This window comes from Narcine bancroftii, chromosome 4, assembly GCF_036971445.1.
Source record: "Narcine bancroftii isolate sNarBan1 chromosome 4, sNarBan1.hap1, whole genome shotgun sequence".
NCBI lineage: Eukaryota > Metazoa > Chordata > Chondrichthyes > Torpediniformes > Narcinidae > Narcine > Narcine bancroftii.
The window spans coordinates 78,023,411-78,042,426 of NC_091472.1; the positions used below are offsets into that span (position 1 = coordinate 78,023,411).

Consider the following 19,016-nt stretch of genomic DNA (forward strand, 5'->3'; position numbering starts at 1 on the left):
CACTGAATTTCTCCAAATTCATTTGCAAAATCAATGAAGTTCTGCTGGTGTCCTCTCCCAGTCTAACACCCCCATCACTAAGGTTCTGGTCTCACTTAGCTAGTTCCTGTGAGCAGGTCTCTGACACTAGATTCCCAAAACAGCACTCTTCATTCTTAGCTCCATCATAGTGAAAGATTTGCAGGAAGACAATAAAAAGGACATTCTGGACATCTTCTAGAAAAAGTAAAACATCCTCAACAACTCATAGAAATCTTTGACCTATGACTGATCAAAATGAGGAAAGAGGTTTTGGAAGAAATTAATCACCTTAAATTTTGACAACAGGAACATAGAGACCATATGCCAAGAAAAGGAGTGCATAACATTTCAAATAACCCATTCATCTGCCCCATAGTTTACCAACTGAACACCTGTGGCAGCATGTGCAAATGCTGCATAGGATGACCTACCTACCACTTAAGATTCCTCTCAATCCAGGGATTTTTGAGGTTGGAAGGAATGGATATGTTGGAAGGTTCTGTCAATCATACCGGAGGCAAATTGTAAGCTGAAAGCCGAGAGACTGACAAAGAAATGCTGCTAAAAAGTATGTTCTGCTCTCATGGAGTCATGGAGTCTGGCTTGATGAATAGAATAGGATGAATCAAATAGGATGCATTATCTTAATTAGCTCAGGCTCAAGGATATCTTGCTTCCACTGCAGTTCTGTGAGTTCAAGGGTGTTACATGAAACCAAATTAGGATCCAAAGACTGCAGCAAGTTGAGCAGAAGGTGCCTTATGGGGGGTATTGTGTGGTTAGTTTGTGAAATGGTTCCTTTTCCCATTTACCCAGAGTTTTTATGCGATCCCAAATGCTCCTTTTCCATAATGAGCCAGCCATGAGCCAAGAATTCCTGAGAATTGTTGGGATGTTACACTTTCTCAAATCCAGTTTAAAAAAAAATAATTTATTTAAAATTTTTAATATACAATACAAATGAAAAAAATCCCTCCCCCTCCCACCACCATAACCTACCCTTCTCCCACCCCAAAAATACCCAAAAGCAAGAAGGAAGAAGCAGGAGATTTAAACCATCAAACACACAATAAATCACCATGGATCAAAGCAACACCATCACGATGAGCTCCAGGGAATTCAACATTTTAAACCCATATAATCCAAATAAGGGCTTCACACTTTTTTAAAAAAAGATAATTATCACGTAAATTATACGTTATTTTTTTCCAATGGAATGCATGATCTCAATTCCAAATGCCATCTCTGTAACCCCAAATCTATCTAATTTTTCCAAGTTATAGCAATATATTTTCTTGCCACAGCCATTGCCAACCTTAAAAACACAATATGATACTCAGTCAACCTCAAAGACAAAATCAGTATTTTAACATTACCTAATAAAAATAGGGTCCATTGGTAATTGAATCTTTAAAACTTTCTCTAAAAATTCCTTAAGTTGTATCCAAAAAAAATTTAACCTTATCACATAACCAAGTCGAATGTAAAAAAGAACCTTTTATTAGAACATTTAAAACATAAATCTGAAGAAATTAAATTATAATTCTTTAATTCCTGAGGAGTTAAATACAATTGATGAATAAGATTATAATGAACTAATCTACATCAAACATTAATAATCTTAGTAATCTTAGCATTTGGAATGTTGGCCTTCATAAATCGGAGTATTGAATTCAAGAGTAGGGAGGTTATGATGAAATTGTACAAGGCATTGGAGTACTGTGTACAGTTTTGGTCACCAAATTAAAGGAAAGATATAAACAAAATAGAGAGAGTGCAGAGAAGGTTCACGAGAATGTTGACAGGATTTCAGGGTCTGAGTTACAGGGAAAGGTTGTGCAGACTGGGGCTTTTTTCTCTGGAGCGTAGAAGATTGAGAGGGGACTTGATAGAGGTGTTTAAGATTTTGAAAGGGACAGACAGAGTAAATGTGGATAGGCTTTTTCAATTAAGAAAGGGGGAGATTCAAACTAGAGGACATGGTTTAAGATTGAAGGGGGAAAATTATAAGGGGAACATGAGGGGAAATTTCTTTATGCAGAGGGTGGTGGGGATGTGGAAGGAGCTTCTGGCAGATGTGGTCGAGGCGGGATCATTGGTTACATTTAAGGAAAGACTGGATCGTTACATGGATAGGAGGGGACTAGAGGGGTATGGACCGGGTGCTGGTCAGTTGGACTAGGAGGGTGGGGATTTGCTACGGCAAGGACTAGTAGGGCCGAACTGGCCTGTTCTGTGCTGTAAGTGGTTATATGGTTATATGGTTAATCCAATCCTTACATATAGAACTCCAATCATCTTGATCAATTGTTATTCCCAAATCTTTTTCCCATTTTAGTCTCAATTTATGAATATCTAGTTTAGGCACCTTAGTTTGTAAAAATTTCTACATTTCAGAAATAAACTTTTTTGTAGCACCTTCTGTAAGCAAAATTTCAAATTTTGATTGTCTTGGTAATCTTAAAAAAGGTCCATCATTTTCCACCAATAAAGCCTTAACTTGATAATAACAAAAAAAACCATATTATTTGGAACTCATTCTTTCACTCTTTGAAAAGAAATAAAATAACCAGCTTCATAACAATTTTCAACAGTTTTAATTCCTTTCTGATTTCATATTTTCAAACACCGATTATTAAGAGTAAAAAGAAAAAGTTCTTTCTTATATAAAGTTGTTTTAGCTGAAAATTTCCCCTGTGTACATATCTCATCATTTATCCGATTCCATAATTCAATTAAATACTTCAAAACAGGTGGATTATTATTAATGATTTACAACATTATTCCATTTATAAATAAATTGTGTCATACTCTTCTCACCGATACTAGATAACTCAATATTGGCCTATATTAACAGATGATCTAAATCAAACATTCTATTAATAAACTCAATTGTGCTGCTTTATAATAATTTTGAAAATTTAGGAATTGTAGACCTCAAATGCAGTTTTTCTTAGCTGGCCAAATGATGGTCAATGCCTTTGTTGAGAGGTGGCTTCTGGAATAAGGGAAATTGTCTAAAATGCCAGCAAAGATCACATTGTCGCAAATAGTCCAAAAAATCACTTTGGTATCGTGACAAAGCGCAAGGTGTGAAAAAAATATAAAGAATTTGATAGCTGATTAAAAATTAATGTTTGGACAAAGACTACCGTCTATATAAACCAACCCAATTGAACTTAAACCTTGAACTATTTTCCCTATTTTATTTCCATCTGGATATTGTGAAAAAAAGAAAAATTAAGAAACAAGTTTATGTTTCTGACCATCTGATCACTCTTCCTTGCCACTGTGTACAGATAAAGAACCTTAACAGACTTACTAGTCATATCCAGCCAGACATGGATCAAACCTCCATCAACTGTGCTGTTCTCAATCATCTTCTGAGATGCCCTTGGAGGAAACATATGACACATCATATCTTAGCAAGGGGGCTGCATTTGACTTAGTTCCAATTGCTTCTTTCATTATTAGTACAGCTGGCCTGACAAACATCTCAAAATAAATATACTTCTGTAACTTGTGTGACAGTATATAGATATGTTTTTTTGGAGATAAATTTGGAAGGTTTATTAGAGTAGGTAACATACAAACAATTTAAAACAGATCTTATTTAAAATACTGAAGCTCTGCCCCCATGCTAGACATATTGCCTCCACAGCTTTTTCAAGAGCTTTGAAGAGTGCTCAAGAGACTTAATTGTTGTTTACAAAAGGCAACAGATGAAAAGGCTTGTTGGAGCCACTGATTGTCTGGAAGAGAACTTGTTGTTTTAAGAGGGTCATGCAAGAGGGTTTTGCAAGCAGAGAGAGTCAAACAGACTTCCTCTCAAAGACAGAGAGGCACACACACACACACACACACACACACACAGATCAATTCTACAGGGCTACAGCCAGCAGAAGCAGCTGGGACTGGAATAGGACAAGCTGGCAAGCTCATGGAAAGCCTTTTTTGAAGATTTCCTGGCCAAAGCCCTTGTGGTTCATGCAAGAGGAGAGGACTGGCTGTCTAATGTTTCACTTGGAATAAGGGAAACAAAAAGGAACTCTGTGATGATCTGAAAGAAAGAGGTTATCATCTGGAGAACCCTGAAGGGTCAAATTTCGTCAGCAAGATACTGAAGTGACTGATGGAAGTACATCAGTTGTGGATGTTTTTGAACAACAAATCTCTCTCTGAAAACTCACAAGAAGCTTCCTGAGTTACCTAAATGGTAACCATTTACTTTTCAAGCACCAAAGCCTGCTGAACTTTATAATGTTAAATTCTGTGCACTGTATAAGAATTGCCTGCAACCAGTGAACTTGGTGGAGTGAGAAGTGAGATTGGACTGTGAACCAAAGAACCTTTCTGAACTTATACACACATTACATATATGTGCACTTAGAATTAGAAGGGGGTTAAGTTAGGTTAGTTAAGTCAATAGTGATAAGTTAAAGTGTAATTTTGTTTGCATGTATAAAGATAATTAAAAGGAACTTTTGTTTAAGTAACCATTTGTCTTGATGAGTATCTATTGCTGCTGGGTTTTGGGGTCTTCTGGGCTCGTAACACTTGTCACTTACCTTAAAAGAATATCTTGGGTGTAATTTGCTCCAAAGCCAACTGCACCCCAGTATTTCCCATCTTTTATGCCCTTAATAGCATCAGACTGGTTTAAATGAATCTGCAAGATATAACAAGCAACGAGTAATTCCCGTGATACTATGGGTGAGCAATTGAAGTTATACAGCTCAAAAAGGTACTTGCATGTTAAAAAGTTTGCTTTTTGAATCAAATTTAATTGCAGGAAGTGAAGCATCATTTACCCAGGCAGTCCAAAATTTTGGGAAGGATTTAAGAAACATTTTGCTTGGGTCAACCCAATGAATTTAAAGGGACCAGATAGCCATAGACTGTAGCATACCTGATTCTCAGCATTCACAGTTCTTCCAGTAGGACAGAACCTGGGCACAGTCAAAACATTGAATTCTCTTGGGGCATTTTTCTACATTTATACTGTTGTAAAAATGGTTGCAGAAATATCTGATATTTCTAAATACACAAAAACTGAAGAACATTCTAATGTTCCCTCGAGTGCTAAGTCAATTTCTTACATAAATTATCTAATCTAAAGTTTGCAAACATAGTCACCCCATAACAATTATTTTGCCTGCCAGATATTGCTAGAAAAAAAAACAAAGATGCAAAAAAACAGAAATTCTTCGCATAACAATATTCAACATCCACAAAATTCCACAACTTCTGATGACACTTTAGGAATTACATTATTTGGAACTTCTTTTCTAATTTATTTGTAGGATTATTAAATTAAAACAACCAGAATTTTCTGAAACATTATCTTTTATTGTCCATAAAAATTGCCCTTTGTCCAACTTGTCCATTCCAACTAAGTCATCCATTAAATTCGAAAGAATTATTCCCATTGATAATGATGAAATTTTAACGTGACATTTGTATCACTTGTAATAAAAATGCCTAAACTGCCAACTAACTTTCAGGATTATAGCCAGAGATAAGTTGTAAACATTGTAAAAGGTTAGTTGGAAGTATATTGTTGCATGCCTGCTTTACCAATTCAAGTAGTTTTTTTCCAAATTATGCAACTTTTCAAGAATTCCTCAGAACTGATAATGTTCCTCGTAGGTTTTATCTTGAAAGGTTTATTAAGTCCTTTGAACCAACAGGAACACAGATTTCACTCCGTTTGTCACTGTCTGATCAAAGGTCATTGACCTAAAGATTAAATCTCTTTTCCTCCCTCTGTGCTGGCTTGCTTTTTTGGAATATTTTATTTAAGAATTTAAAAACCACATCCATTATACATATTCAATAAAGCTACAAGAGAAAAAAAATTACACATGTGGGATACATATATAAACCCCCCCATCCCTCCCTCCCTCCTTCCTTCCCTTCCCCCCACCTCCCCACCCTGCCCCACAAAATATAATAAAGAAAGAAAAAAGGAAAGTAAGGAATAAAGAAAGAGTTAGGAGAAGGTCAAAAAAATATAAAATCTCAGTACTAATGATAATGGAACTGAGGGGGGTTACCAACAGGATGGGCTTTTAGACAGTCCTTCAGATTTTCAAACCAACGTGTTGTAAGTATGGGCTCCATATTTTCGAAAAAAATTGATACTTATTACGTAAATTATGTTATTTTCTCGTGGAATATTAATACGTAATTCAGCATGCCATATCTCCATCCCTAAATCTGTATCTGATTTCCAAGTAATGACTGTGCACTTCCTAGAAACAGCTAAAGCTAGTCATAAAAATTCAGTTTGATACATAGTTAACTTTAATTTTTCCAGCTTGCTTGTGCATTGCCATTTGCCTCAATGGTTTTCATTTCTTCACTCTTCAGCTCTGATTCTGCACTCCTAACAAAAATCCTGCAGGTCCTGCAAAACGTCTCATCACCTTAAGTTGAAATCCACTGCTTTACTGACCCACAGTAAAGTTTAATCCAGAACAAAACAGAAGGCCTAATTATTTCAACGCATTTCAACAGGAGTCTCCGAACAGCAAATCAGCCAAAACAGATCTTTTGAATTTGTTGCTTCTGTTTTTTTTTCAAACACCTACTGCTTCATTTGCTTTCTTTATAGGGCAGTCATCACTCTTGCATCAGTTGTAAGGAGACCCATATCCCTCTCTGAGATGGTTAGCAAAGTGGGCTCAATTTTTCTGTTACCATCTGTATAATTCAAAGAAAGGCCCTAATTGCAGCTGTCTTTACTGGTTGTGGTGTCAGTGTATATGATTAATATCTCTCTATTTCCTGCTTTTTCAGATGCCCACTGAAAGACCTCCTAATTTTTGCTTTGCATCTTTGCTTCTTTCTGCTCACTTGGCAAAGCATTTCAGGCACCTACCACTCCCTTGTAAAAAAAAAACACCTAAAAAATCTCCTTTAAACTTTCCCCTTCTCACCTTAAACCTATGCACTCTAGAATAAGGGAAAAGGCTCTGTCAATCTATCCTATTCATCCCCATCCAGGGAGTTTCCTGCTGTTGGAGTTAATATAAACACCCTTGTTCAAATCTCATACATCTTGTGTAATTATGGGTAGAAATTACTAGAGGTGTTAAGAATGCACCTCGGGAAATATTTCACTGGTCATGTAGAAAAACTATGAAAGACAAAGTGATATCTTCATATTTTCATTTGTAGTTCACTTGACAAAAGCACCACCGGAAACATTAACAAGCACATTCATGGAAGCCATCAATATAAGAAAGAGACAATAAACTACAACACGGAAATCGAGAGATAAACACAATCTGCTGGAGGAAATCAGTAGGTCAATCAACATCAGTGGGAGAAAAAAATGGCTGGGTTTTTGGGCTAGAACCCTATGTCAAGACTTCATCTATCAGGCATTCTTTTTCTCCCACTGATACTGCTTGACCCACTGAGCTCCTCCAGTAAATTGAGCCTAGCTTCAAATTCCAACTTATGCACTCTCTCTGTGTGTCTCCTAGAAATTAGGCAAGCCCTCTTAACTCAATGGGTGGTCAGAGTGTCAAACTCACTAGCTTAGAGAATATGAGCAAATAGTAAAGATGCATTGAAAAGCAGGTTAGACATGCCCACCCATGAAGGAGGAAGTGTGAAAAAGAGTGGGAAAGGGCTACGTGCAGCATAAATGCCATGTGCCACCAAATAGTCTGTTTCTGTACTATAGACTCAATGTCACACATAAATAACCTGGATGATGGTATTGTTATCAAGGTGCCACAGAACATTCTGACTCAGGGAAGGTTGTCCCGTATCGTTGTTCACCACAGCCACATGCAAATCCTTCGGATTTCCCCCAATGCAAAGGCATATCAGCGATATCTGAAGAACTGGCAGGAAGAACTGGAAGATAAGAAACCTATGGAATATGGAAGATAATGCTTAGGAACACAAAATTGAAATACATCATACTCATCAAAATATACTTTTCAAATGCAATATACAAATGTGCTGGGAGGGGCGTGCTACGTGATAACGTGGGGTTAGAGTGATAATCCCTGCTCTCCTCGAAAAAGTTGAGAAAAAGAGACAAAAAAAACTATAAAAGTTACAGAAAGTATAAGGATGAATTGTCTGAAGACACATAGAAGACATTAACAATGCCACCAAAGAAGGATAAAGGACTTACAAGAAACTAAGAAAAAAAAGGAACAAGAAAAAGAAGAAAGGCCTACCTTGAGAAAGGATCCTGGAGCTGTCCACAAGGTAATATCCAAAGGAGAGAGGCCAGAAGCCGGGGAGACCTTGGACACTGCTGCACAAACATAGAAACATAGAAGATAGGAGCAGGAGTAGGTCATTCGACCCTTCGAGCCTGCTCCGCCATTCAACGAGATCATGGCTGATCTTAAAGTTCAGTACCCCGTCCCCGCCTTCTCTCCGTAACCTTTAATATCCTTATACTGAAGAAATAGATCTAATTCCCTCTTAAATATATTTAATGAACCTGCCTCTACTGCCCTCTGTGGCAATGAATTCCACAGATTCACCACCCTCTGGGTCAAGAAATTCCTCCTCATCTCGGTCCTAAATGGTTTGCCTATTATCCTCAAACCATGGCCCCGGGTTCTGGATTTTCCCATCATTGGAAACATCCCATCTGCATCCATTCTGTCCAGTCCTGCCAGAATTTTATAGGTCTCTATGAGATCCCCTCTCAATCTTCTAAACTCCAGCGAGTACAATCCCAATTTGCGCAATCTTTCCTCATAAGTCATTCCTGCCATTCCAGGTATCAGCCTGGTGAATCGCCTCTGCACTCCCTCCATTGCAAGAACATCCTTCCTTAGATCAGGTGACCAAAACTGCACACAATACTCCAGGTGGGGTCTCACCAAGGCCCTGTACAGCTGCAGTAAGGTATCCTTGTTCCTATACTCAAACCCTCTTGATATGAAGGCCAACATACCATTTGCCTTTTTAACCGCCTGCTGTACCTGCATGCTTGCCTTCAGAGACTGGTGTACAAGTACCCCTAGGTCTCTCTGCACTTCCCCATCTCTTAATCTATTGCCATTCAAATAGTAATCTGCCCTCTGGTTTGTATTACCAAAGTGGATAACCTCACATTTATCCACATTGTAGTGCATTTGCCATGTATCTGCCCAGTCCCTCAATTTATCCAAATCACACTGGAGCTTCCTGATCCCCTCTTCCGTGCACACAACCCCTCCTAGCTTAGTGTCATCTGCAAATTTGGAGATATTACATCCACTCCCCTCATCCAGATCATTAATGTAAATTGTGAACAGCTGGGGTCCCAGTACAGATCCCTGTGGCACCCCACTGGTCACCTCCTGCCACTCAGAAAACGAGTCATTTATCCCAACTCTCTGTCTTCTACCTGCCAGCCAGTTCTCAATCCACATCAATACTTTTCCCCCAATCCCATGACCTTGATTTTGTAAGCCAGTCATTTATGCGGGACCTTATCAAAGGCCTTTTGGAAGTCCAGGTACACCACATCCACTGGCTCTCCCCCATCTATTTTACCTGTCACCATCTCAAAGAATTCCAATAGATTTGTCAAGCACGATTTACCTTTTGTAAATCCATGTTGACTCTGTCCGATCCCTTCTCTGCTAGTCATATGCTCTGCTATTACATCCTTAATAATGGATTCCATTACTGAGCCTACTGATGTAAGGCTCACCAGCTTATAATTCCCCGCTTTTTCTCTACCCCCCTTTTTAAATAGTGGGGTAACATTAGCTACCCTCCAATCCATGGGTACTGATCCTGAGTCTATAGAGTTCTGGAAAATAATTCTTAAAGCATCTGCTATCTGAATGGCTACTTAAGTACCCTAGTATGTAGATTATCAGGCCCTTGGGATTTATCTGCCTTCAATCCCATCAATTTCCCCAAGACCATGTCCTTAGAGATACTGATTTCTTTCAGTTCCTTCCTTGCATTAGTGTCTATGTTTACCAACATCTTGGGAGGTTATTTGTATCCTCTCTTGTAAAAACAGAACTAAAGTAAGAATTTAATTGGTCTGCCATTTCTTTATTCCCCATTATATATTCCCCTGATTCCGACTGCAAAGGACCTACTCTGGATTTCACCAATCTTTTCCTCTTGACATATTCATAACAGCTTTTGCAGTTGGTTTTTATATTTGTCGCAAGCTTACTTTCGTAATTTATTTTTGCTCTCTTGATTAATCCCTTTGTCCTCCTTTGGTGCATCTTGAACTGCTCCCAGTCTTCGGTTGTGGTACTTTTTTTGGCCAATCGATATGCTCTCTCTTTGGACCTAATGCTGTCTCTAATTTCCCTTGTTATCCACGGTTGAGTCACCTTTTTTGGTTTATTTTTATGCCAAACCGGTATAAACGATTTTTGCAATTTCTCCATTAGATCTGTGAATGCTTTCCATTGTCTATCCACAGTCAACTCCCCCATAAACACTACCCAATCAATCTTACTCAACTCCGACAATGGCCACCAACATCAGGTGAAGAAGTAAGTCTGCGCATGTTTGAGAAGTTGCGCATGCGCAGAGCACAAAAAAATGGAGGAAATTTAAAAAAAGATTCCAGACACCCACAGTTCCAGTGATCAAGAAGAAGACTTGGAAAAGGAAAGGAAAGAAAAAGAATGACCTACAATCAAGAAAAAAGTAGAAAAAGGTGCAGAAGTTTCTTTATCTTCTGGTGAATTAAAACAAATATTAGACTTTTTTGACAATCCATGGAAGTGTTAACTGATGAAGTAAGGAAGAATGGTGATAAGATGGAAAGATTAATGCAACAAGTGGACACTAGATTTGAAATAGTGGACGGAAAAATTAAAGGGAAGATTGTTGGACTTAAAGAAGGGGACGAGGGGCAAGACTTGAAGAGATTTTTGCAACGATGGATACCGGAATCTTTGGGTCAGGCTGAATTTCAAGGAGATTTGGAGATGGAACATTGAGACCTAAACCTCAGCCTGACCAAAGGTCCCATCTAATACTTGTCAGATTCCTTCGATACGAAGTAAGAGAGAAGATATTGGAGCTGGCAGCAAAACAAGCTAAAGAAAGACAATCACCTTTGATTTATAATGGAAATAAGATTTTCTTTTATCCAGATATAAGTTCTGAATTGTTGAAAAAGAGAAAGAGTATAATCTGGTTACAGATGTATTGTGAAAAAAGGCTATGCCTTTGTTTTGAGATACCCAGATGTTTTGAAATTCATCCTGGGAGGGAGGAATAGATTTTTTTACTGTGTGAACCATCATCAGCTGGTTGTTGATACCTGAATTAATTACATAACTGAAAGGTTTTGCTGTAACTGAAAATATATTGAGTTTTGAGAGAGTTTAAAGGGGGAGGAAGGTTTAACCTATATTGCGATCTATTATACTGGATAAGATTAATGGATTAAAAGGCTATGGATAAGATTGGGTAAGGGATGGTATGGTGTTTCGATTGAGTTAGTGGGGAATGTGATGCTGACCACTACGAAGTCATGGGTACCAATGCAACATGTTTTGCATCCTGTATAGATCAGGGGAATAGAGACATTTTAACAACATGTGCCTTTGAGGTTTTCTCTTTTCTTTTTTCTGTTTTCTTCTTTTCTTAACTTTTCTTTTTTGATTTCTAGCCTGGACTATTTATATACGTAATATATTATATAAGGAGAGTTGGGTTGGATGGGGAGATTGAGGGGGATATTGGATGGATATAGGTTTTAATCCTGATGTCTAATAGTGGGGAAATTGTCATTTATTCATATTAATGGAGTTCAGAATCCAAGAAAGAGAAAAAGGTTATAGAGCTATATGAAAAGAATTAAAGTAGATGTGGCTTTTATACAAGAAACTCATTTAATGGAAATAGAAACATATGAAATTAGAGAGAGATTGGTTAGGAAGGGTATTCTCTTCATTTAATTCTAAAGCTAGAGGAATGGCGATATTAATAAATAAAAGCTTACCAACTGAAATATTGGATGCAATGATTGATAAAGTGGGGAGGTGCATGATGATAAATTGTAAAATATATTATGAATATTGGACCTTGATGAACATATATGCACTGACTGGAAATGATGGAAAATTTATACAAGATGCTTTTATGCAGTTAGCTAATGTAAAGGGGAAAATAATTATGAGAGGAGAATTTAATTTTACCCTTGATCAGAAGTTGGATAGATCAGGAGGAATTATGGTTAAAAATAAGGTAATAAAAGATGTGAAAAATTTGAATGAAATGAAATGTTGATAATTAGAGGAGGATGCACCCTAGTACTAGAGATGATTCATTTTATTCTTATAGGTATAAGACACATTCCCATATAGATATGTTTTTAATCTCCTCTCAACTTCAGACAAGAGTCCATAGTATTGAATATGAAGCGAGAATATTGTCTGATCATTCACCATTAGTGATGTCAATTTTACTGAGGAGGCGAAAAATTTAGGTTACATATTGAGGTTTAATGCAGCATTGCTAAAAAAGAAAGATTTTGCAAATTTATAAGGCATCAGATAAAACTTTTTATGGACCTGAATGAACATTTTGTAGCTAATAAGTTTGTGGTTTTGGATTCTATGAAGGCTTATTTAAGCCTTCATAGCCTTATACGGCTAAGGTTAAAATAGAATATGTGTCTGAAGTTAATTATTTGGAAAATGAAATAATAAGGATGGAAAAAGAATCAAGTAAATGATGAGAAAAGAAAAATATTGGATTTTTAAAAATTGAAACTTAATACAATACAAACATATAGAGTAGAGAGGGATATAAGACAAATCCGACAAAAATAGAGCACATAAAATTTTAGCATGGCAATTGAAGACTGAACAATTATTGAGAACAATAGAAGCTGTAAAAGAAGATTCTGGTCATCTTAATTATAAAACATAAGATATTAATAATGTTTATATGAAATTTTATAAGAAATTATAGCAATTATAATCTTTGAAAGATGGGAATAAAATAATGAATATTTGTCAAAAATTATTTTATCACAACTAAATATAGAAGAGAAGACAGAATTAACAAATCCATTTATAGTTACAGACTACATGATATACTGATGTCTCTACCAAACAATAAGGGTCCAGGGAGGATGGTTTCTCTCCAGAATTTTATAAATAATTGAAAGAGTTATTAATTCTGATATTCATGGGATTGTTAGATCAAATGGAAAATCTTTGGTACTTACCTGAGTCATTCAAAACTGCGTTAATAACTGTTATTCCAAAAAAAGGGAAAGACCCTTTGCTTCCATCCTCATGTAGGTCAATTTCATTATTGAATACAGATTATAAAATTTTATCTAATTTAATAGCTAATAGATTAGCTAAATGTTTACCTAAATTGATTAATATGGACCAAACAGGTTTTATTAAAAATAGAAGATCAGTGGATAATATTGTTAGATTTTTAAGTGTGATAGATATGGCTCAGAAAAGAAAATACCATCAGTGGCTTTAGCTTTAGATTCAGAAAATGAATTTGATAGATTAGAATGGGATTATTTATTTAAAGTACTGAAGGTTTTTGGAATTCCAACAAATTTTATAAATTGGTTAAGACTATTATATAATTGTCTAAAGGCTAGAGTAATTACAAATAGACAAATATCAAAATCTTTCTTGTTGAAAAGATTAACGAGACAAAATTATCGAGACATTTTCACCTTTTTATTTGCATTAGCTATAAAACCTATAGCCGAGGTGATCAGAAGAGATAATGAGATTGAGGGCTTTAAGATAAATGATAAAGAATACAAAATTAGTCTTTTTGAAGATGATATAATATTATATCTTACAAACCCTGAAAGTTCATTTAAAAAAGTAAATGATAGATTGGCAGAGTATATAAGGTTATAAAGTCAATATTGATAAAAGTGAAGTTATGCCTATGACTGAGACAGATTATGTTCAAGTTAAGAAAAGGACAAGATTTAAATTTCAGAACGAGGCAATTAAATATTTAGGAATTAATGTTGATAAGAATTTAAATAATCTATTCAAATTAAATTACATACCTTTATTAAGAAAATTTAAAAAGATTTTAAAAGATGGAAGGACTTGCCATTTTCTTTATTAGGAAGGATAAATTGTGTGAAGATGAATATTTTTCCTAGAATACAATATATTTTTTAATCTTTACCAATTTCTGTACCAACAATGTTTTTTCAAGATTTAAATAAAAATGTAAGAAAATTTATTTGGCGAGATAAAATGCTTCAGATGGCATTGGAAAAATTAACATGGAAATTTGACTGCCTAATTTAAAAAATTACAATAAAGCAGTTCATCTTAGATTTTTGTCTTCTTGTTATCAGACTGATGAAAAGACAGCATGGATATAAATCAAAATTAGTAAATAGGAGAAAGTAATTCTGAGCATATTTTGTACAAATACACCAATTCTGAGGCATATGCTTAAAGTATGGAATGGAGTACATGTAGAAAGAGGAATGAAGGATTATCAGTTGGCTAAAATTATATTAAATCAAAATCCTTTAATTCCTTTTACGGTTAATAATATTTATTTTGATGTTTGGTATAATTGTGGAATAAAAAGGATAAGGGACTGTTTTTTGCGATCTGTTGTTTTGACTTTTGACCAATTGAAAGACAAGTATAATATACCACATAATACTATTTTCTCCTATTTCAACTTAAATCATATTTAAAAAGGAAGTTAGGGAGGAATTTTAAACTATCAGAACAAAGTCCATTTGAATATTTAATAACTGATACATTTATTAAAAGATTTATTACTAATATAGATTTAAAATTGCAAGAGAGTATCCAGAAAAAGGATTTATTTAAATCTAAATTGAGAAGGGAAAAAGATTTAAATATACAGATTCAAGAAGAAGTATAGTCAAAATTTGTTAGGAAAGTGTAATTAATACAATTAATGTTAGATACCAAATGGTACAATTTAATTTTTTACATCAATTATATTATACTCCATACAAATTACATGAAATTAATTCAAATTGTTCTGATCAATGTTTTAGATGTAATAAAGAAGTAGGATCCTTTCTGCATGCAGTCTGGCAATGCGAGAAAGTAGATAAGTTTGGAAATGAGTTTTGAAGACGCAAATTTTGAAGGATCCCAGAGTATTTTTATTGGGAGATATTTATCAATTGAAGTTAGATATTTATCAGAAGAACTTTTTAAGTGTAGCATTCGCAATAGCAAAGAAATGTATAGCTGTAACGTAGAACTTAAATGATATTGTGTGGTTGAATAGATGGCGAATGGAATTATTAAATTGTATACCATTAGAGAAAATAACATTTAATTTACGAAATCAACCAGAAAAATTTGATAAGATTTGGAAACCCTATACGGATTTTATTGCTACGACTTTACCCCCATCCAACCCGTCCTAATTAGTTCATGGTTTAAGATTATTATGTAGATTTGCAATGAATCAATTTAAAAGATATATGTTCATCAGACAGGCTTTTCATTTTCTTTTTCTTTCTTTTTTCCTACCTTTTTTCGGGGAGGGTGGTGGGAGGAGGGAGAAAATGTGAAAAATATATTCTTTTTGCATCGTAGTTTTTATTATTTTTATGACATGGATAAATACTGAACATGTATTGATGCAAATGACAAATAAAATTTTATAAAAACAAATGTGCTGGAGAAACTCTCAGGTAACCAGCATTTTGGGCTTGGACCTTTCATTGCCTGAGGAGGGTCCCAGGCCTGAAACGTTGGTTACCCTTTATTTCCATGGATGCTGTGTGACCTACTAAGTTTCTCCAGCATGTTTGTGTATGGCCCTCAACCCCAGCATCTGCAGACTTTCTTTTTTTAAGTTTATTTTTAAAATTCTAATTTTCTGGTTATATTTGGCACCTAAAAAGAATGCAACCATGTTTTTAATAATGCATGAATTACATGCAGGTTTTTGAATTAGAGACATTGTAACATTATCTTTCACCTGTCTTTTTGTGTCATAAATGTGGCCACAGTGATCTATTTCTCCCCTTCCATCATTAAACAAACTACCAATCTATGTTCCAAATGATCTTTCACATTATTAATAACCTTTGGAACTTATGTGGAAGTGGAGAAACATGATGCATGCTTGAAATTATTCTTACATCATTAATTGCTAGCAGAACATATAATCTAATTGTAACTCATGAATTGTAACACATAGTCATTTACCCAGGCATCCTTCTGATCCTAATAAATGTTTTTATCATCAAAGCCGCAATATTTCTCCATTTAGGAAGTATGCTTCTAATCCATAACTTCCAGTCCACTACGAGAAAAAATAATAAAGAATTAGGTCCAAAATTCATGCAAACAGGTTGAAAAGGAAGCATTCCATTCTGAACTACTTACTAGAATGACTGTATCGCTTCACAGTTAAGGACTATTACAACAGTAGGTCAAATGCATCAAAGTAGTTTGTCATTGAGGCTTCCATCATGGAGCACAGAAATTAAATGATTGTAGTTTGTAACAAGGATTTATATCTTTGCCAGCAATAATGTATAACATGCTGCAGGAAGGTTTGGGTTCAGTCATTGGTTGGCACTGATACGCTATCAATGACTTGCATCACACTAGAAGTCATGATTAATAGGCTTTAATCACCATAAACTGTAGACACGTCTCAAAAGTTGCTGGCCTGGTTGCAAGGCTGGTACTGAGGGAGGGGTTTAGGCATAACCGTCTTAATGGAGATTCTCAGGGGAGGAGTTACAGACACAGAGGTGGGCCAGCCTATAAAATATATTTGTATTAGACAGCACTAGCAGTAACACAGTGGTTCCACCACGTTCATCCCTTCTTTTTAAAAAGAGTCCGTTGGGGTGAATTGGATCAAAGTCCATTACAGGTTTAGCCTGTCCTGTGGTCTCGTCTGTCGTTGTGACCTTCGTGGTGCTGGCTGCAAGTCAGTTGTTGGCTCCTGTGAGGTGTCTTCCTTGACATGCTGGGTGTCTGGTGGCTGAAAAGAGTCAAGAAGGTCATTGGGGAAGGGGAAACGTAGGTTGTTCGATCTGTAGTTGTGGTGGGGCCTTGGGTGCCATTAGTGGGACTGGGTACCCAATTGTGCTGTCGGTAGTCTTGGGGGGAGGGGTTCTGGTTGGTTGATCATGGGAGTTCCGGCATGTGCCAGGTCTTGGACAGAAAGACTGTCTTTCTGTCCATCCTGGTACTCCACTTAAGCATACTGGGGGTTCGCATGGAGGAGGTGGACCTTCTCGACCAAGGGATTTGCCTTATGGCTCCTGGTGTATCTCCAGAGCAGGATGGGCCCTGGGGTCATCAGCCAGAATGGCAGTGTTGTTCCCGATACCGACTTCCTGGGGAAGGAAACAACCTTTCATGCGGGGTAGTATTTGCAGCAGTACAGGGGAGGGACCTGGTAGTGTGGAGCATCGCTGAGAGGACCTCTTGCCACTAGGAAACGGGCAGGCCTTTTGACCTGAGAGCTAGGAAGGCTGCCTCCAAATGGTGCTATTTTCTCTCTCCACCACCTGGCTCTTCTCTCAGGGGTTGTTGCTGGTGGTCCTGCTCGTTTGCCAGCAGGTACTGGTGCAACTCGTCACTCATAAAGGAGGACCCCCTATAAATATAGAAGGGGTATCCAAACAGAGTGAACAGGCTGCGCAGTGCCTTGATGACTGTGGCCATGGTCACGTCTTGGCAGTGGATGGCGAACAGGAAACGTGAGAACTCGTCGACGATGTTGAGAAAGTACACGTTCCAGATGGAGAATGGAAGGGGGCCCTTGAAGTCCATAGGTGAGTTTTTTTCTAGCTGGTAGAATTGTGATTTGCACTCTGAATAAACTAGACAGTTCCAGGCCAATTTATTTATATCCTTGACTGAGTAAAGGAGGTTGCAAGCTCTAATGAAGTGGTTGAGTCTAGTGACCCCAGGGTGGCAGAGGTTGTTGTGGAGGGATTGGAGGTGGTCTGTTTGGATGTTGGTACATGTCCTCTAGATAGTGCATCAGGAGGCTTGTTGATCTTCCCAGGCCGGAACAAGATCTCATAATTGTAGATGGATAGTTCAATTCTCCACCTTGGGATCTTGTCATTCTTAATTTTTCCCCACTGTTTGCTATTAAACATAAAAGTGACTGCATGTTGGTCAATCAGCAGGGTGAACAGTTTGCTGGTCAAGTAGTGTCTTCAGTAGCACACTGCTTCTGCTATGACCTGGGCCGCCTTCTCAATGGGTGAGTGCTGGAGTTCGGGGCCCTGGAGGGGCAAAAAACTGCCACGGGCTTGCCCGCCTAGTTAAGAGTGGCAGCCAGGGCAAAGTCAGGCACATCACTCCCTATCTGGAAATGGATGGATTCATCCACAGCGTGAATTGCAACCTTGAAGTGTGGAACACACATTTCTTCTGGTTATATGCGAGTTTTAGCTTTTTGGGCATCTGGAGAAATTTTTGTCGGTTGGTGTCGTTGTCCTGCTGGTCATGGCCGCAGATGGTTGTGCATATAAGGGTATGTGGCCTTTAACCCCGGTTGTCCACCAGCCGGTCCATCTCCTTCTGGAAGATGGAGACCCCTTTGGTGACCCCAAAGGTGACCCAGAGGAAGTGGTAGAGGCGGCTGTCTGCCTCAAACGCTGTGTATTGGCTGTCCTCCGGGTGAATTGGGAGATGGTGAAATGCCAACTTAAGGTCAATTGTTGAAAAGGCTCAGTACTGGGCAATCTTATTCACCATGTTGGCTATGCAGGGGAGTGCGTAGGCATCCAGTTGGGTGAATTAGTTGATGGTCTGACTGTAGTCTATGACCATGTGATATTTGTCTCTGCTCTTTTTCACTACCACTTGTGTCCTTCAGGTGCTGGTGTTAGGTTCTATAACACCTTCAGCCAGAAGTCATTTAACTTCTGCTCTAATGAAGGTTCTATCCCCAGGGCTCTATCACCTGCTTTTGGTGGTGACAGGTTTGCAGTTGGGAGTGGGACCTGGAGGGAGGTCAAACCACAGGTCATGAGCAATGGGTGGGTT

The 19,016-nt window shown here is 37.3% G+C and overlaps 1 protein-coding gene across 9 annotated transcripts in view; it reads right to left on the bottom strand.

Moving 5' to 3' along the window:
• The window catches only part of abch1 (ATP-binding cassette, sub-family H, member 1), a 127,981-nt gene that overhangs the window by 42,896 nt on the left and 66,069 nt on the right, over positions 1 to 19,016 (bottom strand). For all 9 annotated transcript variants that reach the window (XM_069931723.1, XM_069931722.1, XM_069931720.1 and 6 more), the window contains 4 exons: positions 16,200 to 16,296; positions 7,741 to 7,909; positions 4,590 to 4,690; positions 3,344 to 3,414 (listed from right to left, as the gene is read on the bottom strand). In XM_069931723.1, the coding sequence (XP_069787824.1) occupies positions 3,344 to 3,414; positions 4,590 to 4,690; positions 7,741 to 7,909; positions 16,200 to 16,296 (438 nt within the window). The remainder of the gene's footprint in view (positions 1 to 3,343; positions 3,415 to 4,589; positions 4,691 to 7,740; positions 7,910 to 16,199; positions 16,297 to 19,016) is intronic.